Consider the following 24,543-nt stretch of genomic DNA (forward strand, 5'->3'; position numbering starts at 1 on the left):
GGGAGATAATAATTGGCAGTGGCTCAGCTCGGCTATGCCAGGGTGTACGTAGCGAAAGCAGGACTCAGGTCTCTCCTCCGGCTGCTGTCGCTGCTGCTAGCATTCGAGACATTGTATGTTAAACGTGCCTGTCTCGAGGCGGCATATTCGCGGCGTTTATCCAGTCATTCGCTCGGTGTTCCTCTGATTCCTGGGCGATTCGTTTCCTCTTCATCTCGTTCTGATGTTGATTCTAGGCCCCCTTCTCCTTAGCTGTCTTCGTCGTCCATACTGCAGCCTCAGCTGTAGTTGGTGCGCACGCGGGCTCTCCTTTTCAATCCTGCGACATGTTATCAGGCATGCGACACAGCTGGCAAAGCGAGCGGAGGCTTGCGCAACGACGAGGCAAGCGGTGTAACGTCGTACCGAACGGCGGCGGCGGGTCCGCGGTGAGGCGCGCGCTGTGACGTCATGCCAGATGGTCCGCCAGCTGCGGCGGTTGCTAGGCAACGGTTCAAGGTCGATCTCTGTGCTTCCTCGGAGCACCGCCACCGCGAAATCGCATGTTCGCATGTCGCTTTCGCTACAAAATAATATCTGGGCAAAATTTGGCTGATCACACGCGCGCACGCGGTCACTTGTAAATCTTGCATACAGTGCCGAGCGTGAACATTCAGATTTATTATGCGCGCATATCTTTCCTTTTGGCAAAAATATCCAGTCCTGGATAGCAAGGTCTCAAACATTACAGCGTTCGTAATCTGTACAGTCTTAAAACAAATTATGTTTTCCAGAAAGAGCATCAGCCGCTCAGTTGACTAAATAAATTCAAAAATGCGCAGACGGCTTACCGATTTGTCGACCCATTCAAGCAGGTGTAGGCAGTTAGTAGTAGACGTGTAAAGCAGGTTCAATGAACCAAATATTTTGTTGCACGGACGCATAGTATGCGCATTCATGCCAAGTTTTGCCCCGCCTACGGCATCGTTATTCATAGTGAAAGCCGCAACAGAGCCGTGCAGCTGGGCACCAGAAGCCCTCGCATCCAAAGGGCTGTTTTCTATAAACAATCCATTTGAAATGGATACTCTTTGACATATAGCGTGACGTCCGCTTGAAGGCAGCACCAGACGAAAACAGCAAGCGGCCAATCGCAAGGTGGTAGGCCCCACGCCGACAGTAGCTTTCGCCACTCGTCGCACGCACCGATTAACAATTGGCTGCGATATCCAGCTAATGGTGAGATCAGGTCGCCAATGAGCCAGTCGGCCGTTTGCTTTCCCAGGGCGCTTGAAAGACGCGGCAACGTCACAAAACAATAATTAACACTGCTCGAGGGCCAAATGGATAAGAAATGAAATAGATATAACCGGTCCTTATAGAATGCGGCCTATGAAGACCTGAAGGCTGGCGATACAAAGAGATCATGCGATCAAATATGGCGGCGCCCATGCTCTAGGGATGTAAAGGATCGGCCACATAGAATAGAAAAGATGCATAGGCGGCCGCAGAAGCATCATTTTTGTGGCCGCCCGATCGTTACCGGGCAGGATGCCAACGATTCGCGTTTTCAGTGACTTGTTCCTTATTAATAAAAAATTTAAAATTAGTGGTTTTTGAGGACGGAAATGGCGCAGTAACAGTCTTACTTCTAGGTGGACACCTCAACAGCGCCATGATGGAAGGGAGGAAGGTGGGGCTGAAGGAAGAAAGAGAGAGAAAGAGGTGCCACAATGGAGGGCCCCTGAATAATTCCTACCACCTAGGGATCTTTAACGTGTACTGACATCGCACAGCGCACGGGTGCTTTTTGCGTTTCGCCTCCATTGAAATGTGACCGCGGCGGCTCGGTTCCAGGTCGGGTACTACGACTGAGTGGGTGTAGGAAGAAACGTCCCCGGAAAAACTTCCCCGGAACATACATCCCCGGAAAAAAGGTCCCTGGAAAAACGTCCCCTGAGGAAGCACAGTCTACGAAAAAATGTCCCCAAGTGAAGAAAAAAATTTCTTCCGGAACCCACTTGACAGAAAATTGCCCTCTTTGTTAGACTCGTCTTTGGAGGCTCTGCTCGCTGCTTATGCGACATTTTTTCTTCTCCACTAAGGTATCCGACTGCATGTGCGAGAATGGCAGCAGGCTTTTCTTTCGAGTCAAGAGCGGTTTCTTTCATTTCCTGCTTTGTTTTTGCGATATTTACAGCAGCATCATCTACGGGGTGATTGTGGGGAACAACATCATCATCATCGGCCTGACCGTTCCTGCTGCAGGGCAAAGGCCTCTCCCATGTCCCATGTGGGGAACACTTAGGCTGTACTCTGAGGCACAATTAGAGCACCTTCGCAGCTCTTGCGTTTAACACAGCACCAGCGGGTGCCAGGGGCAATATCTTTTTGTCTTGTATACACAAAGCCGTAAAGGCATAGCTTTTCGCTTCCTTTGCTCAACTTGGTGGTCTCCATCCTGAAATTCAGTGCAACATTAAATCAATACTGGGACAAAAGTATCCAACTTTTAGCGCTCTGCATATCGTTACATCGTGTTTGCTAAGTCGTACAGTTACCTTGCAAGAGCTGGTGTGTTTTGTGTTTTGTGTGTTTTGTTGCAAACCTTCCAAACGTTGAGCGATAAAGCACTGCCACACTTGCTTTGCTCTGACCATGCCGTTGCGTTTACGGTTCAGTGACTCGTTCCACCGGCAAACAACTTGTATACGTCTTAAGCGAGCTGTACATGCATGCCAGTCGCATGCATGCGAGTTGCATGCGTGTACACATGCAAGGCGGCCGAATGCTCAAATTACGGTGGCTTACGATGCGTTTGATGTCAGCCGCTTGGGGACATTTTTGCCTGCTTCGCAAAGCGGGACGTTTTTTCCGGGGATATATGTTCCGGGGACGTTTTTTCCGGGGACGTATCTTCCGGGGACATTTTTTCTGGGGACATTTTTTCTGTCTCCCACGACTGAGTAGCCGAGCGTCCTAGCTAGTGAGCCACCGCGGCCATATTAGCAAATAAGACAAAGAACGGATGCAAACACACAGTCGATGGATAAGCCAAACTTGAGTTTCACTTGTTTTTATTAAATCTGGAAACGAATTGAAAGGCTTGCACGCAAGGTTTCCGCGTCGATACTTGTACGCCCACATGGTGCACCACTTGAATAATAATGATCACCTGTAAACACCGCTTTCATAGCTAGAAAGAACACCCTTGTAAGAGTATTTATAAGCTTGCACCGTGTATACGTGATCAAGTAAGAAGGACATGTTGTGATATTATGATGAGTTTCGAAGAAGACGAAGTGAGAGGTGTAGCTAACTAAGAGAGCTTGCATACAATTTGTGAGCTTCTAGGCGCTGTTGGGCGTATTTCGTTCTTACCGCTGTTGGCGTGCACCTACCCTTTCGTCGGTGAGGATTGGTTTTTGGTTTCTGAGGAAAGGAAATGCCGCACTTACGGTCACATTAAGGATTGAGTAAAAGTAGAAACGAAGAAAGAGGCGCTTAGAACAGGGATGCGGAACTATTTCGACCACCTGGGGTTTTTTAACGTGCGCTTACATCGCAAACCACACGAGTGCCTTGCGTGTTTCACCTCCATCGAAACGCGGCCGCCGCTCTCGGGTTCGAAAGTTGTTTCATGAGTAATATGGCTGGCATGACTTCTGCAGTAGGAACATCCTTCTGTATACCCAGTGCTCTCCAAAAGTGTACTCCTGTGCCAGCCATCGGTTGACTATTTAAAGGGGCGTTCCCTTAATGGGGAAGGAGTGGGCGTGGAGGCTCGCTCATGGGGCCCAGGCTTTACGGTTTCGTTTTCAGGCCAAAAAAAAAAAATACTGGGTTGCAGGGGAAAGACAGAGCCACGATGCTTCATGTATCTGTCAAACCTGTGTAGACCAACTCACAACCACTGGGAACAAGTAGGAAAGACGCATCTACGCACGCCTCTGCATGATATCCATTATTTCTCTCCCTTGACCCTTTTTCACTCATTTCGTTCATTCTCTTGAGGTGTGGTAAGAGTGTAGTTAGCTGTAGTTAACGCTGTTAGCGTCACGTAGTGGCACGTTTATCGCGTCTTTCCTTTGTTTGCCACCTCCTCTTCCTCTTTCGATTTCTCTCTCTCCCCACAATGCCTTGTCAGCTGCGTGGCTTACGCACTCGCCAGAGTAAATTCCTATAGAGGCAAATCGAAAAAAATTAGAGAGCACTGCAGTCTGCTGCGTTGGAGAAATGCGAAAGCGTTTGCGTTTGAACGGCAGGTACTTTTTTTGTTTGCAAGTTCCTGTTGTCACGTGACACTTGGATGACGTCAGCGACTGTTTTTTTTTTAAGTCATCGTTGTCTAACATCAGTACACATCCCCAACACACTTTACCGTCGTACACAGCACAACGCGTTCACTTGGTGCCCTTCTAACACGATTGTACCAACGACACACCGGACTTGATTCCCCAGGGGATGGTGCCTATCGCTTCCGCCCTTTTAGTCGTGTTGTCTTCTATCAAGCTGGTAGAATGCAGCTACTATCTCAGGTATTTGGAACTACTCAGTACATAGCAGCTTCTGTACATACATAACCTCGCAGACTAAATACCATTAACACATCTTTTTGTGCTACTTGGTGCATACTTGAAGTGGTAAAAAAAAAATAGCGGCAAACCACGCAAACCGCAAGAAAGAACGAAGACGAGAAACATGTGGTTTTAATTGTTTGCCGCTATTTTTTCGCCAATTCAAGTAAATACGTTGGAAGAAAAAAAATACCCTTCAACCTTGCCTGTCAAAACGTGGCGTCACGAAAATGGGACTTTTGTGCCATCATCTGTGAACTGTCGCTTGTGGAAGCAGGCAGAAGCTATTAATAATAGCGTAGACTGGTCGGCGAGTTAGTACTACATTCTACGACAAAGCAGCGCACTAGCACAACTCGACCCCCGGTGTACGCTATTGTGCTTCATTTCTTGTATAAGGGGCTCTATTTTGTCTTCCTGTCTCCCCGATCCGTCTCGTTTCATTCCTATAGTCGCCAACGCGTCATCCAAGTCACGTGTGCTTGGGTTCTGCATTCGCAAGCGCATTCTACCACCTGAAGTCCTGCCCTTGTTTGGGGGCTTTTTGCCTTCCATGAGCCATGGAATGATGATGTGCAAGTCATAGCTGTGACTCACTCGTGCCTTCTTCCCTCGTGTTTGTGCTTGTGCGCTGCTTTTTCCTACAATAGAGTATTGATAATTGCTTTGTGTTTTGACACGATGCTGTCTGGGACAATCTTCAATGAACTGCGGAAAAGGACATTCAGATTACGGCTTATAATATAAGATTCTTGCCTAAAATGGAAGGTCCTAGGGTTCCATGTTATCTTTTAGCGCTCATGGGACTGTTTTGCCTGTGGAATAGCTGCATGACAGATCGCGACGCAGAGCCGCCACATTCATCGAAGTCTCTGCTCAGTGAGCAGTGTGCTATGGCGTGGGGGTATATGCTGCTCAGGATCGACTTCCTGCCTGGTTGCCTTTGCTCTATGCATGTGTGTGTGTCTCCCAGAATTTAGATGTGGGGGCAAAGTGAGAGCAGGATGCTAGTATGATTGTGTATGACGAGTTGCGGGATGCGACCTGGTTTAGTCGAGCTGGAAGCCTGTTATAACGGCTGTACTTCCATGCAATAAAGAAAAAAAAAGACCCTTCATAACGCATGCGTTGCACCCCTGCATGGCACACAGAGGGCCTGGGTTCAAACCGCAATGCCGGCGAATTTATTTTTTTCGAATGGACATTATCGTGCGGACACATTCTGCCTTCGCGCTCTGCAGACAGGTCCTGTACACGCCACTCATGAGAGAAGAAATGCTTTCACATTAATAGTATCCGTGTTCTGTGCGATATCAGTGCAAGTTAAAGAACCCCACGTGGTTGAAATTTATCCCTAGCACTCAAGTGCGCGGGCCCTTTTTTCTATTTTCTTCTTATTAGTATTACCCGCCGCGGTGGCTCAGTGGTTATGGCGCACGGCTGCTGACCCGAAAGACGCGGGTTCGATCCCGGCCGCGGCGGTCGAATTGCGATGGAGGCGAAATTCTAGGGACCCATGTACTGTTCGATGTCAGTGCACGTTAAAGAACCCCAGGTGGTCGAAATTTCCGGAGCCCTTCACTAGGGCGTCCCTCATAACTTGAGTAGCTTTGGGACGTTAAGCCCCATAAACCAAACATCTTATTATTCTTCCTTGATTCCATCCCTGATAGCGCGATTCAGGCGTAAGGTGCCGATGTGTTACGGTATTAGTGCACCATAAAGATCCCCAGGCGGTCGAAATTATTTCGAAAAACTCCAGCATGGCACCCCATTGTTCTTTCATTTTTTCACTCCTGCCTTTATCTCCCGGATCCATCTTCTACTGAGCCAGAGAACAAGGGGTCAATCCCGACCGCGGTGGCGCGTTTCGATGGAGGCGAAACGCAAAAAGGGCCCGTATGCCATGCGATGTGAATGAATGCACGTTCAAGATCCCCAGGTGGACAACAGCAAGGTGTCGGGCTAGTTGGTTCTGCATAACGGAAAACAGCGCTCTATTTGTCACCCTGTAGCGATCGTTATCCTCAGGAGATTGAAATTTCCGCTCTTCACCAAGTCCTGTATTTATTTCTTCCTTCTCTCAGTCCTTTCTCAACCCTTACTTTATAGCGTGGTTGACGTGTCCATAGAGAGGTGAGATATTTGCAGCGCTTTTCATTTCGTCAAAGCAGACAAATTTTTCATATTTATTGTGGCACCGACCGAGAAGCCACAGTTTTTGCGCCTTTCTTTCGTGTCCTCTGGTTTCTCCAGACCAAGTTTCATTTTCGGGACGTTAAGGCTGTAAGACTACAAAAAACATATTAGCACTCTTCTATGGCAAAAACTCGCGGCGCTGTCAGATTACCATGGAATCAGAGTCAAGAAATTTCCATCTCGTTCGCAGCCAGTATTAGCTGCAGAATATTGGACCTCAGCGTCAAAGTAAGCCGCAGATATTCTCCCGTTTGCAGAACCATGGTACTCGCACCTCACTCACCCTCTTACCTCAAGGAAAGTGCGGAGTGCAGAGGACGGCTTTTGAAGCTCAGAAAGCCCTCTCAATCGGCCCCGGCCCCTCGGCTCGATCATCGAAAGAGACAGGTTAATATAAACTGCGACGTTCATAAATTTTGCATACTCACACTATTCTACTGAAATCCTATAAAGGTTGCTGGCGGAGCTTACCAGATACAAACGATGTTGCGCTTTTTCGTGTTTCTGACTGCAGCCTCCGAGATCATTTTCCCGGTTGAATTTTTTTCGTGCTCGTTCGTTAACTTCCGCATAGGTGGCGCGAGTTGTCTGTAAAATGCAATTGTTTGATAGGGTAGCGCGGTTTTCTACAGGGCTATATAACACCTAATTTTGTTCTTTAAAGAGCCCTACAGAGAAAAAGACGCTAGAAGAGGCGCAGACACGGGACTGACTTGAAAATTAAATGTTATTGCTCGGCTAAAGAACGGTAATATAAGAAGACCTTTCTTGGCATATCTGAAAAACGAATCAAGACAAAAGACGGTATCGCTGTGTCTGCAAGCAGATTTGAAGATGCCAAAAGTGGATGATCAGTTGAAATTAAACATTGGAAGCTGTTGTTCTTCTTCAAGCTCAGAAATGTAACGGACCTATGGCTTTTTCGATGACATGAAAGATCTTTACTATTCAATCCCACAAAATAAATTACTGCAGTATAGCTCACCATGATGCCATTTCTTTCCAGAATGCATCTGGCACTTCAGTCGAATCTTTCCTTGAATTGCACTTTGAATAGGTTCCTTGCTGGGCGCTGACCGGTGATTCCTTTCCTGCACTTTGTGTTGCATCGCCTTGATATGAGCACCTCACTTGGCCGCCGGTATCACGAATTTCTACGCAGGGATGTGTTTGATTTCAGCACCTGCCATCGCTTCCAAGGTGCAACTGTGTTAACTTCCGCGCCAAGAAAGTACTTATTCTTGCAAAGAATCAGCAAGAACCGTTCGTTCTACAGGAGAAAGCAGCGATAAATTCAATTCCCTTGAAATTTAATCTAAAATGCTTCGCGCAAACGGGCAGTAATCTAAATGATGGGTTCCTTGAACACCGGAATGATATGAAGTATGGTGTCAGCGGTTGTCTAGCAGCACACTAATAAAACGCCGTGTCACCCAGATTTTGAGCTCTGAAGTGTATCCTATGGCCACGAAGTTAAGTTTTAAAGAGGAGCAATTAAGGCTTACAACATAACATATATCAAAAAATTGAAGAGCACTGCCGACTGCTGCATTGGAGGAATGCGAAAACAAGGCATCGTTGTCACGTGACACTTATAACGTGGCCCTTGGATTTGGATTTAGTTACTGCAGAGAGTTTCGTAGGAACCGGTAGAAAGTCATGCACGCAGACGACCTCCTAAACGATAAGCTTCCGAGAAGTAAAGCCGAACTTCTAGTTGTGCTGTTTCAGACAAACCTGAATGAGGCGAGTGGACGGCAGATGTGAAAGAAACTTAATAAAAAAAAAAACGACTATAATATTGTGTCCTACGTAAAGGCACGTCTGGGGCTCGTTCCTCCTAAGAACAGTGTCCACCACTAGTTTGAATGTGTCCGGAGCTTGCCTATTTCGGCCCTGATATTTTCCGCGCGCTTGTTCCTGCTAGCCGCGGGGGCAAAGTTCCAACGAGATGAAAACCTTTGCTCCTTGCACCAAGTTTACCTCCGTCTGTGCACAGCGGAGGAATGGACAGTCTTGCGGGTGGTCCTTTTCAACAGGTGGTAGCCAATGCGCAACGTTATGTAACTGTCCGTTGCTTTCACTCTGCTAGCTGGAGTGGCCCATGTACTGTGGGAGGACTGTATTACGGTGGTATGAGACATGCATCCACATGGCGGCCATTACTGAGGTATGGCTTCGTGACCGGTACTCCGTATGTTCGTTGGAGCTAAGAGGAAGACCCATAGCAAGAGGCTTCGACGATGTGACCATTCTGCACAGTCGGAAGGGGGTACTGACGGCGTGATGAAAACGTTAACGGGCGGCCGAACCAGTAGCAGCAAGAATGGAGTCAACTGCATCAATCTCAAGGGACGAGGCATAATCGTAAAAGGTGTAAATAAGACTAGGATCAAGTTGCTGAGCACGCTTTAGGCATACGATGCTGAACATCTGTATGCTTGCTGCATGCGATGAGTTCACGGATATATTGCGCATATGTTTACAGGAATTTCAGTGAAAATCAGTGTCTTGCTTGCTGCTTAAGTTACGCGTGCCCGCCGTCTAATCTCTACCGTGCAGTTTAACCAGTCCAGCCAAAGGTCGTCCTATGGACCTACCTTCGACTATCTCGATGATAGAATATGTGATTGCAAGTGCTGACAATAGGATTGAATGTGTGTATAGATGGTGACTTCTGGAGAGGATTATGTTATGATGTGAGTGCATGTGTGCATAGATGGCGACTGCGGGAGTGGAATATGTACCATTATAAGTGACTGTGCGCATAGCGGGGCAAATCTGACCGGTTATAAGACATTATTAACATATAAGTGACGCTACGGTGCAGGAAATGCCGGCAGAATAAGCAAGGCTGATCCCACCTGTAGCACACAACTCAACTCAACTCAAAGTCTCAGTACATTTATTCCAGAAAAATATGGACTGTGTCCGATTTGTCGAAAGTAATACAATTTCTATCGATTGGTTATAACGTGGCGCTTCTCTTCCCATGTGTCTACTGTAGACTGCCTTCATCTCTCTTCTGTTAAGGCTAGTAGTCTCCTTCGCCGTCGTTGCACAGGTCTCTGCTGTGCGGTGGAACGTCGACGTCGCACGTATCCACAAAGTGGTCAATGCAGATTTGTGGAACATTATCTTTCACTGATCTCTTCGCCCAGAGTACGCACTCTGAAATGTATTGGAAGCGAGAGATGGCACTCAGCACAGTTTGGTGGGATACCGTTTATAGGAATAAGGAAATTCTGAAATTGCAGTGGAGGTAGGGGGAAATGCCACAAAATTGTCGGCCTTCACATATCGTTCGTGCACATTTTATGGGCACGACACTCCTGATTGACGAGCATGATACAATGAACAGGAAGAGGATAGGGTGTCAGCCTGCACCAATATTTCACAACATTCTTATTGCACCTGTATTGCCGCTGTTATTAACGCCGGGCGTTTCCGACGCATCCCTCAGGTAGAAAGAGAACACATTTCTCGAATGCACACGAAGGTGTGCGCACCCGTGAGTGCGCCCCAGCGCACCGCCTCGGCCCTCTTATCATGGTAGCTTCACGATAATTATCGTGGTAGCTTCACGGTGGGGTAAAACCCCGCCGAATTGCTATAACACGTTCTTACGGCTGATCGATTAAAATACTAAAACGGGCTAATATTTTGCAAGTTCAATCTTCTGCAAACTCGGATAAAGTCGGTGCCCCGGAATAATTCTCGAGCACTGCATTTTGCGACGCAGAAGCGATAGGCCTCTGAGATCTCCATTTCCTCAGATTATTCGAGGGACCAAATTTGGCGACGTATACATGATTCCCGATAGACGCTAAAATTAAGTGTCCGCGAGAATGAAGTGGTTTACGGTATTGCACCCAAACAGGACGATAAGAACGTAAAGAATTACCTAAACCAATCAGTGTTACTCAGAGAATGGCAATGTCGGCTTCTGTAAAGTGTCAGCAAGCTAGCCGCGATTATCATTACTTACAGTGCGCGAAACATGAAACTTTCGCAAAATGAGAGGCCACAGATGTGTCGGGAACGCATACTTCTATGTTGCGCCTCGAATGCTTTCCTCCATTTCCGATGTTTATGATAGGATTAAAACGAACGGGACACCTAACCTCGAACAACAGTGCTATCGCTCATCCATCGGAGGCCGGTACGAACCCTGCACTATTTACAAGGCTGATAGGAGTATCCAAAAAGGACAGCCGATCATCGATTGAAAACAATATGCCACGAGTTTGAGAGAAACTCATCCTTATTATTTAAAAATAAGGTCTTTGAGGTAAAGAGAAGGTTTATGCGGCATACGAATACCAGCTTTGGCGGACGTCAAAAAACCGGCGAATCAGGTTGACTATTAAAGTGAGTAACTTTGTCTGATGGTTAACTTTTTATTACCGATTAACCCCTGATAGAGATTTGTAGCCGGCCGCTAGTAATAGTCACATCGGTTTTTAGAATATCAGAAACGCGATTATTCTCGCCTCCGTGTCTCTACAAAAATTTGGATACATCGTGCCAGAATACATGAGCTTAAAGAAAGTATGCAGGAAAAGCAACCGCTCCAGGGCCCGTAAGTAGTCGAAGTAGCCAAATTTTGTCGACTCAGAGTGGCGAGGGTAATAGTGTTTTTGAAATTCTGAAGACTGAATGGCTATTACTAGCTACCGGCTACAAATCTCTGATTGCAATCAGGTGCGTGTCTGTAACAGTTAAAAAGTTAGAATTTAGTTAGAAAAGTTAGAACTATTAGAATTTAGATAATCACTTTACCGTGTAACATTATTTGCGTGTTCTTTGACGTCCGCCAATACTGGTATTACTGTGCCGCAAAACGCGTCTTTTTGCCACAAAAACCCTATTTTTAAAAATTAGTCATCACCTTCCGTGAAAAATCTTGTATAAAGCCGAATATTTTTCTGCCTTCCACCACAACAGCAAAGAACCCTTACGATGTCCGTGGTATTCCATGTCAAGGACGACACAGGTCTCGTAATCTGTGAAGTAGTATCTACCTTCCCTCAGCATAGGATCTGAAAAAAAAAAATGCGCAAAGCACACAGTATGAAAACTTCGGCACTAGAATTGTTCTTCCTTTCCCTCAAGCACCATTCTTAATCCTGATTTAATATTTCACAAAAAAAAAACGAGAAAAAAAAATCGAAACTCGACAAAAGAATGGGGACACACGCCGCGCAGTAAATCCATGGCGCGCAGTAAATACTATTAATACGTAATCGCGAGAGAACGGAGAAACGGTAGTAATTAAACAAGAAGATGGTAGCCACCTGAACACCGGGAATTACCGTCTGCTTGGAGTATCACACATCAGAGTGATACTCCCCCCCCCCCCCCCCCTCTAAGGGCGTCTGGGAACGCACGCTAAAGTGCTCAAGGAAGTGACAGCCTCTGTGTTTTGATTATTCGTTTGGCTTACTGATTCCGTCGCCTCGCTTCAGCCTTGGCAGCTGTAACTGCTCGGGTTCTGGCGTCTAATCGATGGAACTGGGCAGTGCATGGCAACTATCTGGGGTAGGCACGAATTGTCTTGAACATTTACTCGCACGCATAATCCGGAGGCAACCCATTTTGGCCTTGGCACCAGGCTATAGATCACATTAATGCACATATTACAAGGAGGGAGTAAGTTAGGTATTAATGAAATCAGTGAATGTCGTTGGAATGAAATAACCATGTTTGAGGTGTGGCCTCATCCCTGGGAGCAGAGCCGACAATGCAGAGGTTCACGAGAACAGGATTTGGCCGCCTGTGTCCCTTCCATTAAGTCTGATGCAGGAAGCTCCGATCACTCTTTGTAACGCCACCCCTCCCTGCGTCGACATCTGGTTTTGCACATTGCGATTGCAAATAAGAGCAGTGTTTGTTGCGACTCCGCATTACACATAATTAGTTCAGGGCTTCTTGGCACCAATCATATTTTGGCACCGGAAGTTGTTTTATTTTAAACATTACTATAGCGGCTTCAGCGCTGAGTCGCACTCTTAAGCACAATGTATGTGGCTGAGATGGAAATAAAAACAAACCTGAGGGGTCAACTAAGCTCCGCCTGCAGGGTATGACGTTCTGGCGTTAATGGGCCCGTACAGTGGACTGGGGTTCTCTCTGAGTATCACTTCGCAGACACGGATAGTGTTCTTTCTTTCATCAACACATAACGCCTAATCTACCCTTACGAGTACAGTGGGATAACAATAGAGATCACTCCCGCGCAATGACTGTTTTTACGCCACCTATGTTCTGCCTGCATGCCCACATCTGCTGCATTATTCATTCTCTAAATTCATAGATCGCGGAGGGTCCTCATGCCACTTCTGGTGCTGTGAATAAGCGATGCGCCACTACCCCGCGAATGGCTGCTTCACCACACAGCCACCGGTGGCACTTGCGAGAGCCAGGGTTGCTCTTGATGATCTACCTATCGTGACCGATCATTAATTTAACTACCACATGCCACTGTGGGCAGTTTGCTCACGATCCGATGGGCAAGTAGCCACCTGCGGGGGGCAGGTTGTGATGGCGTCAGTAGATCACGTGACCTAGGTGGCAGATGTGCTATCTGCTTTTTCGCTTACAACGCCACCGACGACCACGACGGATTTTCTGCAGAACGGGCGCCTTAATGCTCTCGCGTTAAGAATGACGAAGATCTTTGACGGCTGCCAGAATTCTTGAAATATTCTACATAAATTTTGCAGAAGATAGGTGGTTCTCTTACCGTCATCGACTGTAAATGTTATTGTTCCAGGTTCATCGCCCACCTTGACGTAGAAGGGAATTTCCCGCCTTCAAAGATATAAAAAGCAGAGAAAACATGAAATATTTGCGCGTATGGTTCCGCAGATCTCTACAAACAATCAATGTATAAACCACGCTGTTCTTGGGAAATTATGTGACATAAGAAGGCTGTGTATTTTTTGTAGGCATTTAGCTGCCGGTAGAGAGGCAAAAATTGTGAGCCACTTAAGTCAGCTTTTAAGTTATTATAGACAGCGATAACTCGCGAGTCGTCAATGCCCCAAAATAAATTCTGCACGTGACCTCTACGGACCGTCATGCTCTTTGACCGCTGACTGATATAAGCCAACGTTCCTGTGGTCTACCACTATCAGCGATCTACCACTATCGCTGAGCTCTCACTCTATGCTGCCTGATGTCGAGCTCCCAGAAATAGCTCGTACGCACCGATTTAACCTCACCATCGAGCGGCCTAAAAATAATCAGAAACTTCTTGAAAGCACTCGTGCTCTCAACCTATCCGCCTCAACCGCTGCAGTCCAACTTAAAGGACAACTGCATCACTGCATGCCAAGTGCTTTTGCACTAGCATAATACAACATTTTGGGCGAGTTGGTCACCTACATTCATTATTACAGCGCAACGACGGCACAAAACAAGAGTGGGAGACAACAGCGCTGTACTAGCATTTAAAATAGAGGCGCAATCGACGATTGATTTTTGCGCTTCTTCTCAAAGCACTGGAGGTGTGCGGAGAAGTTCAGTGTGTCGTCACGAAGGTATGGTTTGAAATTACCGATGCCGTCAGCAGCACCCTGTTGTGCCTCGTTGGATGCTGCCAAAGAACGGCTGGCGGGCTTTGCCTTCTGTCGTGTTTTTTTTTTCTTCAAAGTTGGTAGTTATGCGTTTGAAATGCACCAGTACCTTCGATGACGTCGTCAGGCACCCCACTCGGCTTTCTGCGCTGCGGAGAAGCTTGAAGGCATTCGCGATTTTAATCAGGTGATTACGTCATCATTTCAGCGAGCCAAAAAGGACTTTGCATGCTTTACCTGCAAGTTTCACACGCTCTACCGTAAGCTAGTCGATTACTAAAACCTATGCAGTTGCCCTTTACGGTCACAGAGAAAAATTGTAGCGGACACTGAGGCACAGCCTCAAGGGTATGACGCGAAAGCGTAAGGGGTTAATATTGCCTTATATGCAGAAGGTCATTCTCTACTTTAGTCTCATAGTTCTCTGAGAGTCCTCATAGCCCTCCTGGAGCAGTGGTGCAGCGATTAAGCGATGAGCCCTGCGAATGCTGGTGCTGCCACCGTTAGGGATTGTGCGACCCAGGTTGCTCTTCCGGAGCAACCTCTAGCGACCAATCATATATGTAAATGCCACCTGCCAAGGTGGTACGTTGACTCACAATCCGACGGGAAGACTGTGATGACGGCACAAGGTCACGTCACCCAGGTGCCAACCTACGTGGATTCTCCGGTGCGTGGCCGCCTCGACCCCGTGCGCTGCCCCACTTTTCGCTTACAACGCCGACGAAGGCACCGGACTTTCTGCACAGCGGTAGCCTGAATGCTGTCGTGATCAAACCCGGGATATGTCTGAAGCCTCAACTTCTGAAACTTCTGACCTTTGTCCTTGAGCTTAGACCTTTCACTAGACCTTTCGCTTTTGCATGCCCTACTCGGTTTAACTACGTTAACACCGCACTAGTGTTTCACGCGTTAGCAATAAGGCTCTCGTTGTGCAGAAAACCCGGTATAGTCGCCATCGTCGTCGGCGTTGTGAGCGATAAACAGGGTGGCGTTGGGGGCCAAAGAAGTAACTTAGATAAGCCACTTAGGTCACATGACCTTGTGGTATCGTCACCACCTGCCCACCGGATTGTGAACAAACAAACCACCCTGGCAGGCGACATTTAAATATATTTGTAGCGAAAGGCTGCTCGGGAAAGGCAACCTGGGTCGCGCAAGACCCACCGGTGACGTAACCAGCTATCATAGAGTAGTGGCGCACCTCTTAACCCCTGCACAATTACGCAAGGAGTGGCATGCGGACTCCCAGGGACATATGAATGCCAAGTTGAGAATGACCAACTTCTCTTATATGGGCATTAACTCATTTAGGTTACCGCGTCAAGCCCTTAAAGTGTAGCCTAAGTGTCCCCTCCATTTCTTTCCTGATGTTATATCAAATTCCTGCCGAGTTCAACTATAATCAGGTGGCCCAGCAGCGGAAGAGTATTTAATCAAGAATGATTTTTAAAACTGCTTGTTGCCTGCATTGAGTTGCATTCTGTCGCAGCCGCCGCATGTGTGTGGCTATAGTATGAGATGCCGTTAGTGCATACTTTGGCGAGTCATCAGAGCCTTGAAATAGCCAGACAAATGTTGCTGTCTGCGTCGCTGGGTCGATCTCTGTTCGGTTCCCTGCTATGCACTCCAACATACCGTCGTGGTCAGAGTCGCTTATGGCCACCGTGATGGGGTAGTTTTCGAACACCTGCAGGGCGGCCAATCAATCAATCAATCAATCAATCAATCAATCAATCAATCAATCAATCAATCAATCAATCAATCAATCAATCAATCAATCAATCAATCAATCAATCAATCAATCAATCAATAAATCAGTCAATCAACCAATCAACCAATCAATCAATCAATCAATCAATCAATCAATCAATCAATCAATCAATCAATCAATCAATCAATCAATCAATCAATCAATCAATCAATCAATCAATTCGTTCCGCTTGCACACTGAAAGCTTCAAAAAGGGCGAAGAGAACGACGCAGAAGTAATGTGAGCGGTCTGCACATGAAAAAAAATGAATATGTCACTAGCCATTGCCTCGGTCTCTAATTAGAGAGGAGAAAAAGTATATTGGTCAATAAGAACAGGACACACATTTCAGAGCAAACATTTCACTTCTTACTACAAGACTTTGGTCAAAACGTTGCAGGAAATCTGTTCAGGCGACAAAAACTTTTCTGTTCTGTTCTTCAAGTGGGTTTCGCTTCACCTTGCGCTTTACGTTGCTGAGCACATATTCATGGGGGTGGGGGTCCAGATTCGATGCTTCTAGAGAATGCGATTGATAATAAGTGCCCAGAGCAAATTTCTCTGATTAGAGGCCTCTAGCTATAAAAAAAGGTTCTCTCGTTTATTCAGTACCGCATTAATTATGAACTCTTAACCAGCGGCCTTCTACTCTTGATTAATGATTTCTTGTCAGTGTTTGGCTAAACGAGGACCATATAAATTAAAAGCCGTTGAACGCATTCGCAAGAATTGCAGTGACATTTGAGTATTGGGGTTTAGTATCATCATTGCTTATACCCATGACTTGTGATGTGAATGAGAAGCTAGCTTTTTCACAATCTTGGCATTGTATTGTCCACTTTTCCTTTATGTGTCTAGAATACTATGAGAAAGCCCCTTTTGTGTCCTTAGAATGCGTTTGCATCTTATTTTCTACCAAAGAAGCTAAGAAACCACTTTTGGACTACGCTACTGCGTTTCCGTAACGCAGAACTGGGGTTTAATGTTGCGACGACAAAAGCTAACAATATAATTTGGCGCTTCCTGCGAAATGGCACTCTGCTATGGGTGGCATTCGAAACTGCCAGCTCATGCACCTATCTAGGCGAAAGACCCAGAGGTGATGTGGTCCTTGTTTTGGACCAGATCTCCTCTGATCTGTTCTGTTTTCGCCGAGTCGAACAGATCAGATGTATGAGCAGCAGTGGCCGACGGGCGCTCAGCGGTGGGTGCGCGAGATTAGCAACTTTGAGGGGATAGGTTGGGCGCAGCTAGCGCACGGCAGTGTACATTGCAGCTCTGTGGAGCAGGCCTTTGTCATACAGTCCGTGTGGCTGGGCTGATAATGATTATCCGGAAGAAACTGCAGAGAATAGCGGTACGAAAATATACACATAAGTTTGACGTAGATTGACAGGGGTGGAGTTAAAGCAGCTTTAGAGAGCAGGAATGATTGTCGTAGAAGGTATTCTTGCCGAAATTAAACCAAGGAAATCGACTTGAGCATGTTGTACTATGTACAGCACGCTTCTACACCGGTCTCTTGCAACAACTGACTGAATACGAAGGGACGCTCACCATCATCAACATGGTCATGCATTAACACAGGGAGAGGTAGATGAAAAACTTTCGAGGAATTTACTACGGCTGCCGCACGACTGGTTAAGCGGAAGTTTATAGGATATACCTTGACCTGCGCTAAACTAACCATGGGTGATTATGATGACAATGAGGCACCACAGTAATTTCGTTGTGCAAACGTTTAGTAAGGGATGCTGGCAACAAGCTTGAAATGATTAGCTCTCCCTTGGAAGAGCGAGAATAACATTACTTGTTCAGATGAGTTGAGATTCGAAAAAAAAATTACCGACGATTACGTTACTTCCTAATGCGAAATTTGAGCGCAGCAAATAAGCTGTTTCACCTTTTCGATAGATTGAGGCAAAGAAATCGAGCAACACATGTATGCGCTATCACAGAATTTTTTTTTTTATTTGTCACACGTATTCCTTTAACAAAGGCTCCACTAACAGTTCTTGACAGTCATGAAGGAAGCTTTGTGGTCGGAGAAATAGACTGATATATGTTCAACTTGGTACACCAATGCTTGATTCTCAAAGACGAGATCTATACAAGTGCCTCGCGAGGTTGTCACAGCCGTGGGACGCGTTACGAGCGGGAGGAACGGGATGTTCTCCCGCATAAGTGTTAGGAAATTGCTGTTTGTCTTTATGTCAACATTAAAGTCCCCCACTACTAACATCGGTGTGGATCGATGGACGGTTAATGCGAGTTGCAGGAAGTGCACGACGTCTTTCGTGAGTGCGGTAGGGGCGAAGTAGGCAGCTACTACCCGCAAGCCGTTGGGCAACTTTGCGGCGCACTGTTCGCCAACTTCATGTGACGTGGCAAACATTTCGACTGGTATTGCAGAGAGACCTGTGCGCAAGTAGATAGCGACTCCCGCCGCTCTGTTGTGGTCTCTGCGAGCACCACAGCAGTATAGGAAATCTATGATTTCGAGAGGCTCTTCGGGATCCATCCAGGTTTCAGCAAAGCAAAGTACAGAGGAATGGCGCAGAATGTGATCGTGGTGTACGTCCTTGGCATGTGCGGCAAGGGAGCGTACGTTAAGAATGTGGTTGTGAATGATGAATCAAGTGCTGCCAGCGAATGACGCGTCCATTGGCTGTCTGCGTGTGTTACTGATGTGTGGTTAACATGTTAAGCTTCGCCTGTAAGAGTGGAACGCGACAGCGTCTTGCAACGCTGCCAGGGAGTCCACAGAACGCCATCGCCAATTCGGCTGTACGCCTTGCTGGACGGTAAATTTATTTTTTGAGGAAAGGAAATGTATCTCTCTCGCATATCTGGGTGGACACCTGCACCTCGCCGTAAGGGAAAGGGGGAAGATGGGAGTGAACGAAGACGCCGTATTAGCTAGACGCGCCTTTGTTCATTCCAAACCATTCAGCTGGCATTACGGAGTGGCTAGCGTGCTCGTATCGCACTCCGGAGACCCTGTTCGATTCCCCAACTCGACCAATTTCGTTGTCGGTTTTATTGATTTATGCGGTCTAACTAGAAAGGTTAATTAGGCTATTTCATATTTATATTCTTGTATTTCTATCCATCGTGTTCTGTCATTAACCTGTCAATTGTTGGAACTGTCTAGGATGTTCGACACAACGTATATGAAACGAGCAACGTCTTACTGAGTGGGGAAGTGCGTGGTGGTGGAGGGAACGCGGCTTCGTACTTATGTTTTTTTTTTTCAGCACTGTCTTTTTCCGCGGACGCTGTTGTCGCTGCGGCGCGCGTCTTTCTTTTCTTTTCTTCTGACCTCTTCATTCTCCTCTATATTAATTAGGCTAATTGATTAATTAAGCAATTAACTATACTCAGTCCAACTTAGTTGCAGCATCACTATACGATCCCTTTGATTGGTTGCATGGTTACTAGCCAAAGTACAATTGGCCCCATTTGAAATTCGCGCACTGTGACGTCACGAGCATTTCGACCAATTGAAAAGCGTGATATTGGGGGCGGAGCTGGTTACGAGGCCGACGCCGACGCCGACGCCGACGCCGACGCCGACGACGACGCGAAACCCAGGAACGGACGCCAAAGAGCTGCGCTCTAAAAAAATTATACACAGGAACAACGCAGGCATGAATGATATAAACATTGTTACTCTCCGTAGGTATCAAAGCAGTGCGAGGTGCAATATCGCAGTTCTAAGGGTTCATTACTTAAGTTTCGCAATTCGCAAAAACACGGCAAAACATGCTTTCATGTCCGAAGAAAATAGGCTTGGAGGTGTTTGAGGAGGCAAAACTAGTTCGCGCAGCGCTTCAGTTTGGTAAAATCTATACTCTTTGGGCAACGTTAGCAGTAAGCAGCGGTAGTTTTAGAATTGCATTGAAAGCGCCATCTTTTGTGGACGAATAGTAATCGGAGTTGTACTACCTTGAAAACGTCCACCACGTCATAGGGCAACTTGTGAGGACCGCCGGGGTCGGCCAACTTCGCCACAACGCCGGTAGTGTAACAAAGGCACACAAAGGCAAGTGTCGCAAGGTGACCCATCATAGCTTCTAGCAGGCTGCAGTAGTACAGAGTTGTCTACTCGGGGTTTATATTTGCGTGGCGCGCGAAATAGCAGCAAGAGGAGAGGAGGATATGATATAGCTTTCGCGCCATTCTGGACCAAAGAGATGAGGGCAATGATCTGCGATCTGCGTCGCTGATATCACGACTTTACTGACAGCACTATTTTCAGTCTTGCACACTCCACAGGGCAAAAATGCAAGCTTGACAAGTATGAGCAACATATGAACTTGACAATGAAACAAAATATATAGAAATGATATGGAGGTTGAGAAATAACCTTTCAAAGTTTTTAAATTGCACAGTGAGAGTAATCAGCGTGACGAGGCATGTGTGCGTTAGCTCATATAAGTTGCTCACATACGGGCCAGTTTGGCCGCAGTGACTGCAACAATTTCTCAATTTGAGCGACGTTTTTATATTGTTAATATAGTGGGTGTTTCACCCAAGATTGCCTGCACTTTCAAAAATTGGATTTTTCAATTAAAATAGCGGTTTTTTCTGCCTAGCATTGCCATTAGTGTAGCGCATAAGAATACCGCTTATATGCGCTAACTAGGAGGCTAGTTAACTAATATTGAATACTCAATGTTTCACAATCGGTATTAGTCTGGTTATTTATTGTGAGGTGTGTAGCACACCGAAAGTAATATTCATGTCAATTTTGAGGATTTCTAAAACACAGTTACACTAGTTACAGTTACCATAGGGTAAGTGTATTTGTAATAGTAAGTGAAACTTAAAATTGTTGTGCAGTTTTTGGAACTAACTGAATTCTTGCTTGACTGAAGCTGAATTGGAATTTTAAACTGCCTGTTAAAAATTCTATATTGAGTAGTTTAGCTTCTTACAGATGGTTTACTCTGGATATCTATAAAATAATAGTACGTGCTTTATGTCCATTGTACATGTGCATTGTGCGGAGTTGCCCTTATTACAGCATCATTATTATGCATATGGCCAACACTAGATGACAGGCTTTCGTAGCAGTGCTTTCATAATATTAGATACTGTTGACATATGGAAAAATTCAGTATAGAACACAGGCAACTATGTGGTCTCCACCTCCAGCCCGGAAGTGAAATGACTTGTAGAGCTTGCCTTTGGAACGAATACATTCAACTGCTATTATCATTCCACACGTGAACTTCTGTAATGTGTTATACATGTATATGGTGCTTGTAAGTGAAATTACTTTCCCATTTTGCCTTCCGGGACTAATACATTCTGCTGCTGTTATTATTTACACGTGTGAATATCTGTGATGTGCTACACATGTATACGTACTTGTTTTTTTTGACAGTTTTAGTGAATTCTTTTGGCTTTACTTATTTTGTTTAGGTGCTTATGGGGAGTACGTCACAAAGAAAGTAAACCCCAAATTAAACCAGGCTGGCAGACTAAAACCAGTGAACAAGAACCTGGCAACGCTCCTTCGCCGCGTAGCGGGGCGTTCTACTGCGTACTATCGGGGTCAAAAGTACTGACCCCCCTCCAAGTCTCGAACCGCGCCCTCATGCAGCGCAGTACGTTTGGGAACTTGGAGCGAAGCTCAGTTACTTTTGCCGCCAGCAATACAAGCGGCAACTGCCATTCAGCTTTGGTGACTTGCCAGCATGGTGGCTGTCATGTTTCCGTCGGCCAAAGAATAAAAGCGAATGTTCCCCATGTGGTCATTAATTATTTGATGTCCTTTTAACACACATGCTTAAAATGAATTCCAAGCACAAATGTGGATAGTTGTGCTGCGGCTGCAGAAAAACCGCGTGTACGATCCATTCATATCACAGTTCATGCCTGGCATTGCTGAAGCTGTTTTCTGCATTGTGCGCTAAACAGCGGAGTAATATGTGAACCTCTTCAACTGTTCTAACAGATAACGGGCCAATACAGCACAAGAAATCTGCCCTGCAGGGCTCTGCGTTGTAGCCCGAAAAAATTTGTCCATTCCGACGAGTTGAACACTGAAGCAGTTTGTTTGCCTTCAATCTTTTCGAAAGGGGATGTATTTTGACGTGATGTAGGCAGAATTTGCTGGGAAACAGCGGCGAGTGTAACGGCGTTTTAGAAATTCGCAAAACTGTTACAGATATTACTTACAGTAGGCTACACTCCTCTTAATAAAAAGGAGACTATACTTAATTGTTAAAAGTCAACTATTCAGTGTTAGTTAACCTGCCTACTAGATAACGTCTTAGCTGTATTCTGCAGCGCTACACTAATCACAATGAAATCCCAAAAAATCTCTCTTTTGACTCAAAAAACGTACCTTAAAATGCAGAACATCTTCGGTGAAACACCCGGCATGCACAACAGTTCTTTTTGCAACACAGACAGCATAATGGACTTCATGGCAAGGAATTCAGTGGAACTGTAGCTTGGACAAATTAATGTGTCATAGTGGAAAAGAGTGGGAACAGGAACGCTGCAAAAGAAAGATACACACTTTCGTGTTGTTAATAGACAGTTTTAGCTGAGCGTTTTTACGGCCAGCGGAGAAGAGCGGACTAGCGCAGAGGCCACTGCGCATGCGCACGTCGCTGGGCCGGCCAGCGTTTTTACGGAGCGAAGCTTACGCCCGCTGGGAAGCCCTCTCCAGCGGAGCGATAGGCAGCGCGCGAGCGTGCGGGCGTGTATGGGTATTCAAGATGGCAGCCTCTTTTGTACATCTAAAACGCAACATTTACCCAATCAACAACTAAAAACACAGAATGTACCTTTACTAAATAGTTTCCGAGCATTATTAGCTGGCTTAATTGATATTCTTTTCAGTCTAACTTGAATTGTGACCTATAGGTGGAGCAGCAGAGCAATTCGACTCTAGTCCGCTCGAGAGGACGGGCAATCCGGCCGGCTAAAACTGTTTTCTCGCGCGCGTCTCCGCTGGTGTATCCGCTCGCCCGCTCAGCCCCGCTGGCCGTAAAAACGCTCAGCTAAAACCATAGAGTAATATAGAAGTAAAGAGCGGACACTCCCGTAGTCCCCAGCGGCCGACTTTTGTGCGAAGCGAACCTAGCGGACCCGGGGAAACGCACTGGCCTCAGAGATGATAGACAATAACAGGATTCTTGGAGGCTCTACTTTCAAAACCTAGTGGTGGGCATCTGCCCTTGACGCAGCTTTGTTGCCTCTTTGGAAGTGCTTAGGAAGAGCCGCCGCCGCCGCCTTTAAGGCCGACAGCTGCAGTTTCTTGTTGGACAGTTCACGGGGTGGAAGAAACAACCGTCGCAGCACCACAGCAGTACACAAAACGGACGTGCCCACGAAGCTTGCAGACGCCGCAAAAAAATACAGCCGCTCACACCGTCGGTCCGTCGCTCACTGCCGCCTGGACGTGCTTGCCCGTTGGCTTGACGCACTTAAAAAACGCCGCTGTTGCTGACGTAACTGCGGCCGTAGGCGCCCAGCGCACGTCACTGCAAGCCAAGACATGCCAAGATCATGCTCTTTTTCTTTTTTTTATTTCCACATTCAGTGCCATCTGGCGGAAACGGGGAAGCGCCGAACTCGGCCGCAAAAGGGCCCGAGTGTCCGCTCTTTACTTTTATGTTACTCTATGCTAAAACTGCGTAATGTTTCCAACGCTGTAACTTTCTGTGATGTCGCCAAGCGTTATCAAAGCCGCGTGACTACGTCGCCTCGGTCACGCTCTCTCCGCTTGCCCTTGCCCACTGTGATAAGGTGGCTTAAAAAACAGAGTGGTTTGTTGGGCGAGTTGGTTTGCCATATTAAAAAATACCTGCGCTTAAAAGACACGGACTGAAAGATAGAGACACACACACATAGCGCTGGTTGTGTGTGTCTCTATCTTTCAGTCCGTGTCTTTTAAGCGCAGGTATTTTTCAATATGGCTTAAAAAAGCGCGTTGCTCCAGGCGCCGGGGCCTTCCTTTGATTCCGTTATCACGGAATAAAGTCGTTCCGTTTGAGTGATGCTGGCTCCGTTGTCCTGCTTCAAACACGACATAATGGCGACGAGGAAGCCGAGCCTGCGCCGGTGTTACGCCCACTGAAGACAGGAGCAAGACCGGCGGCATCCACAACAGCAGGGAAACCTTCGCCATGGCCACTTTCGGGCAAGTTGAGCATTTTGATGATTCTACGACTGTTTGGCTTTCTTATGAAGAGCGTTTAGCAGCTTATCTGCGTGCAAACAAGGTTCCAGAAGACTTAAAAGTTGACGTGCTGCTGAGTTTGATCGGTCCGAAAACTGACGCACTTCTGAAGTCACTGACTGTTCCGGATAAGCCCTCGTCGAAATCGTACGCAACGCCCATAACGCTACTTCGCAGTCACTTGTCTCCGAAGCCGTCAGTCATTGGTGAAAGAGCAAAATTTCACCGTCGGTCACAGAAAGAAGCTGAAAC

General features: G+C 46.6%; 1 protein-coding gene across 1 annotated transcript; it reads right to left on the reverse strand.

Moving 5' to 3' along the window:
• Window positions 1–9,789: 9,789 nt before the first annotated feature.
• LOC149359266 (uncharacterized) lies at window positions 9,790–20,156 on the reverse strand. The gene is made up of 5 exons (XM_089569001.1): window positions 20,037–20,156; window positions 15,874–16,025; window positions 13,501–13,568; window positions 11,717–11,797; window positions 9,790–9,926 (listed from the first exon to the last, which is right to left on the reverse strand). Exons 1-5 carry the CDS (start codon window positions 20,154–20,156, stop codon window positions 9,790–9,792), a joined length of 558 nt encoding a protein of 185 aa, XP_089425127.1.
• Window positions 20,157–24,543: the final 4,387 nt, after the last annotated feature.

Source organism: Amblyomma mixtum, chromosome 2, assembly GCF_055824585.1.
Source record: "Amblyomma mixtum isolate Tamu chromosome 2, ASM5582458v1, whole genome shotgun sequence".
Lineage (NCBI taxonomy): Eukaryota > Metazoa > Arthropoda > Arachnida > Ixodida > Ixodidae > Amblyomma > Amblyomma mixtum.

Coding starts and splice junctions, on each gene's coding strand:
- LOC149359266 (XM_089569001.1), bottom strand. CDS start 20,156: ATGGGTCACCTTGCGACACTTGCCTTTGTGTGCCTTTGTTACACTACC. Junction 11,798..13,500: donor AACATTTACAGTCGATGACG/GTAAGAGAACCA, acceptor TTTTTTTTTCAG/ATCCTATGCTGAGGGAAGGT. Junction 9,927..11,716: donor CATGGAATACCACGGACATC/GTAAGGGTTCTT, acceptor AATACATTTCAG/AGTGCGTACTCTGGGCGAAG.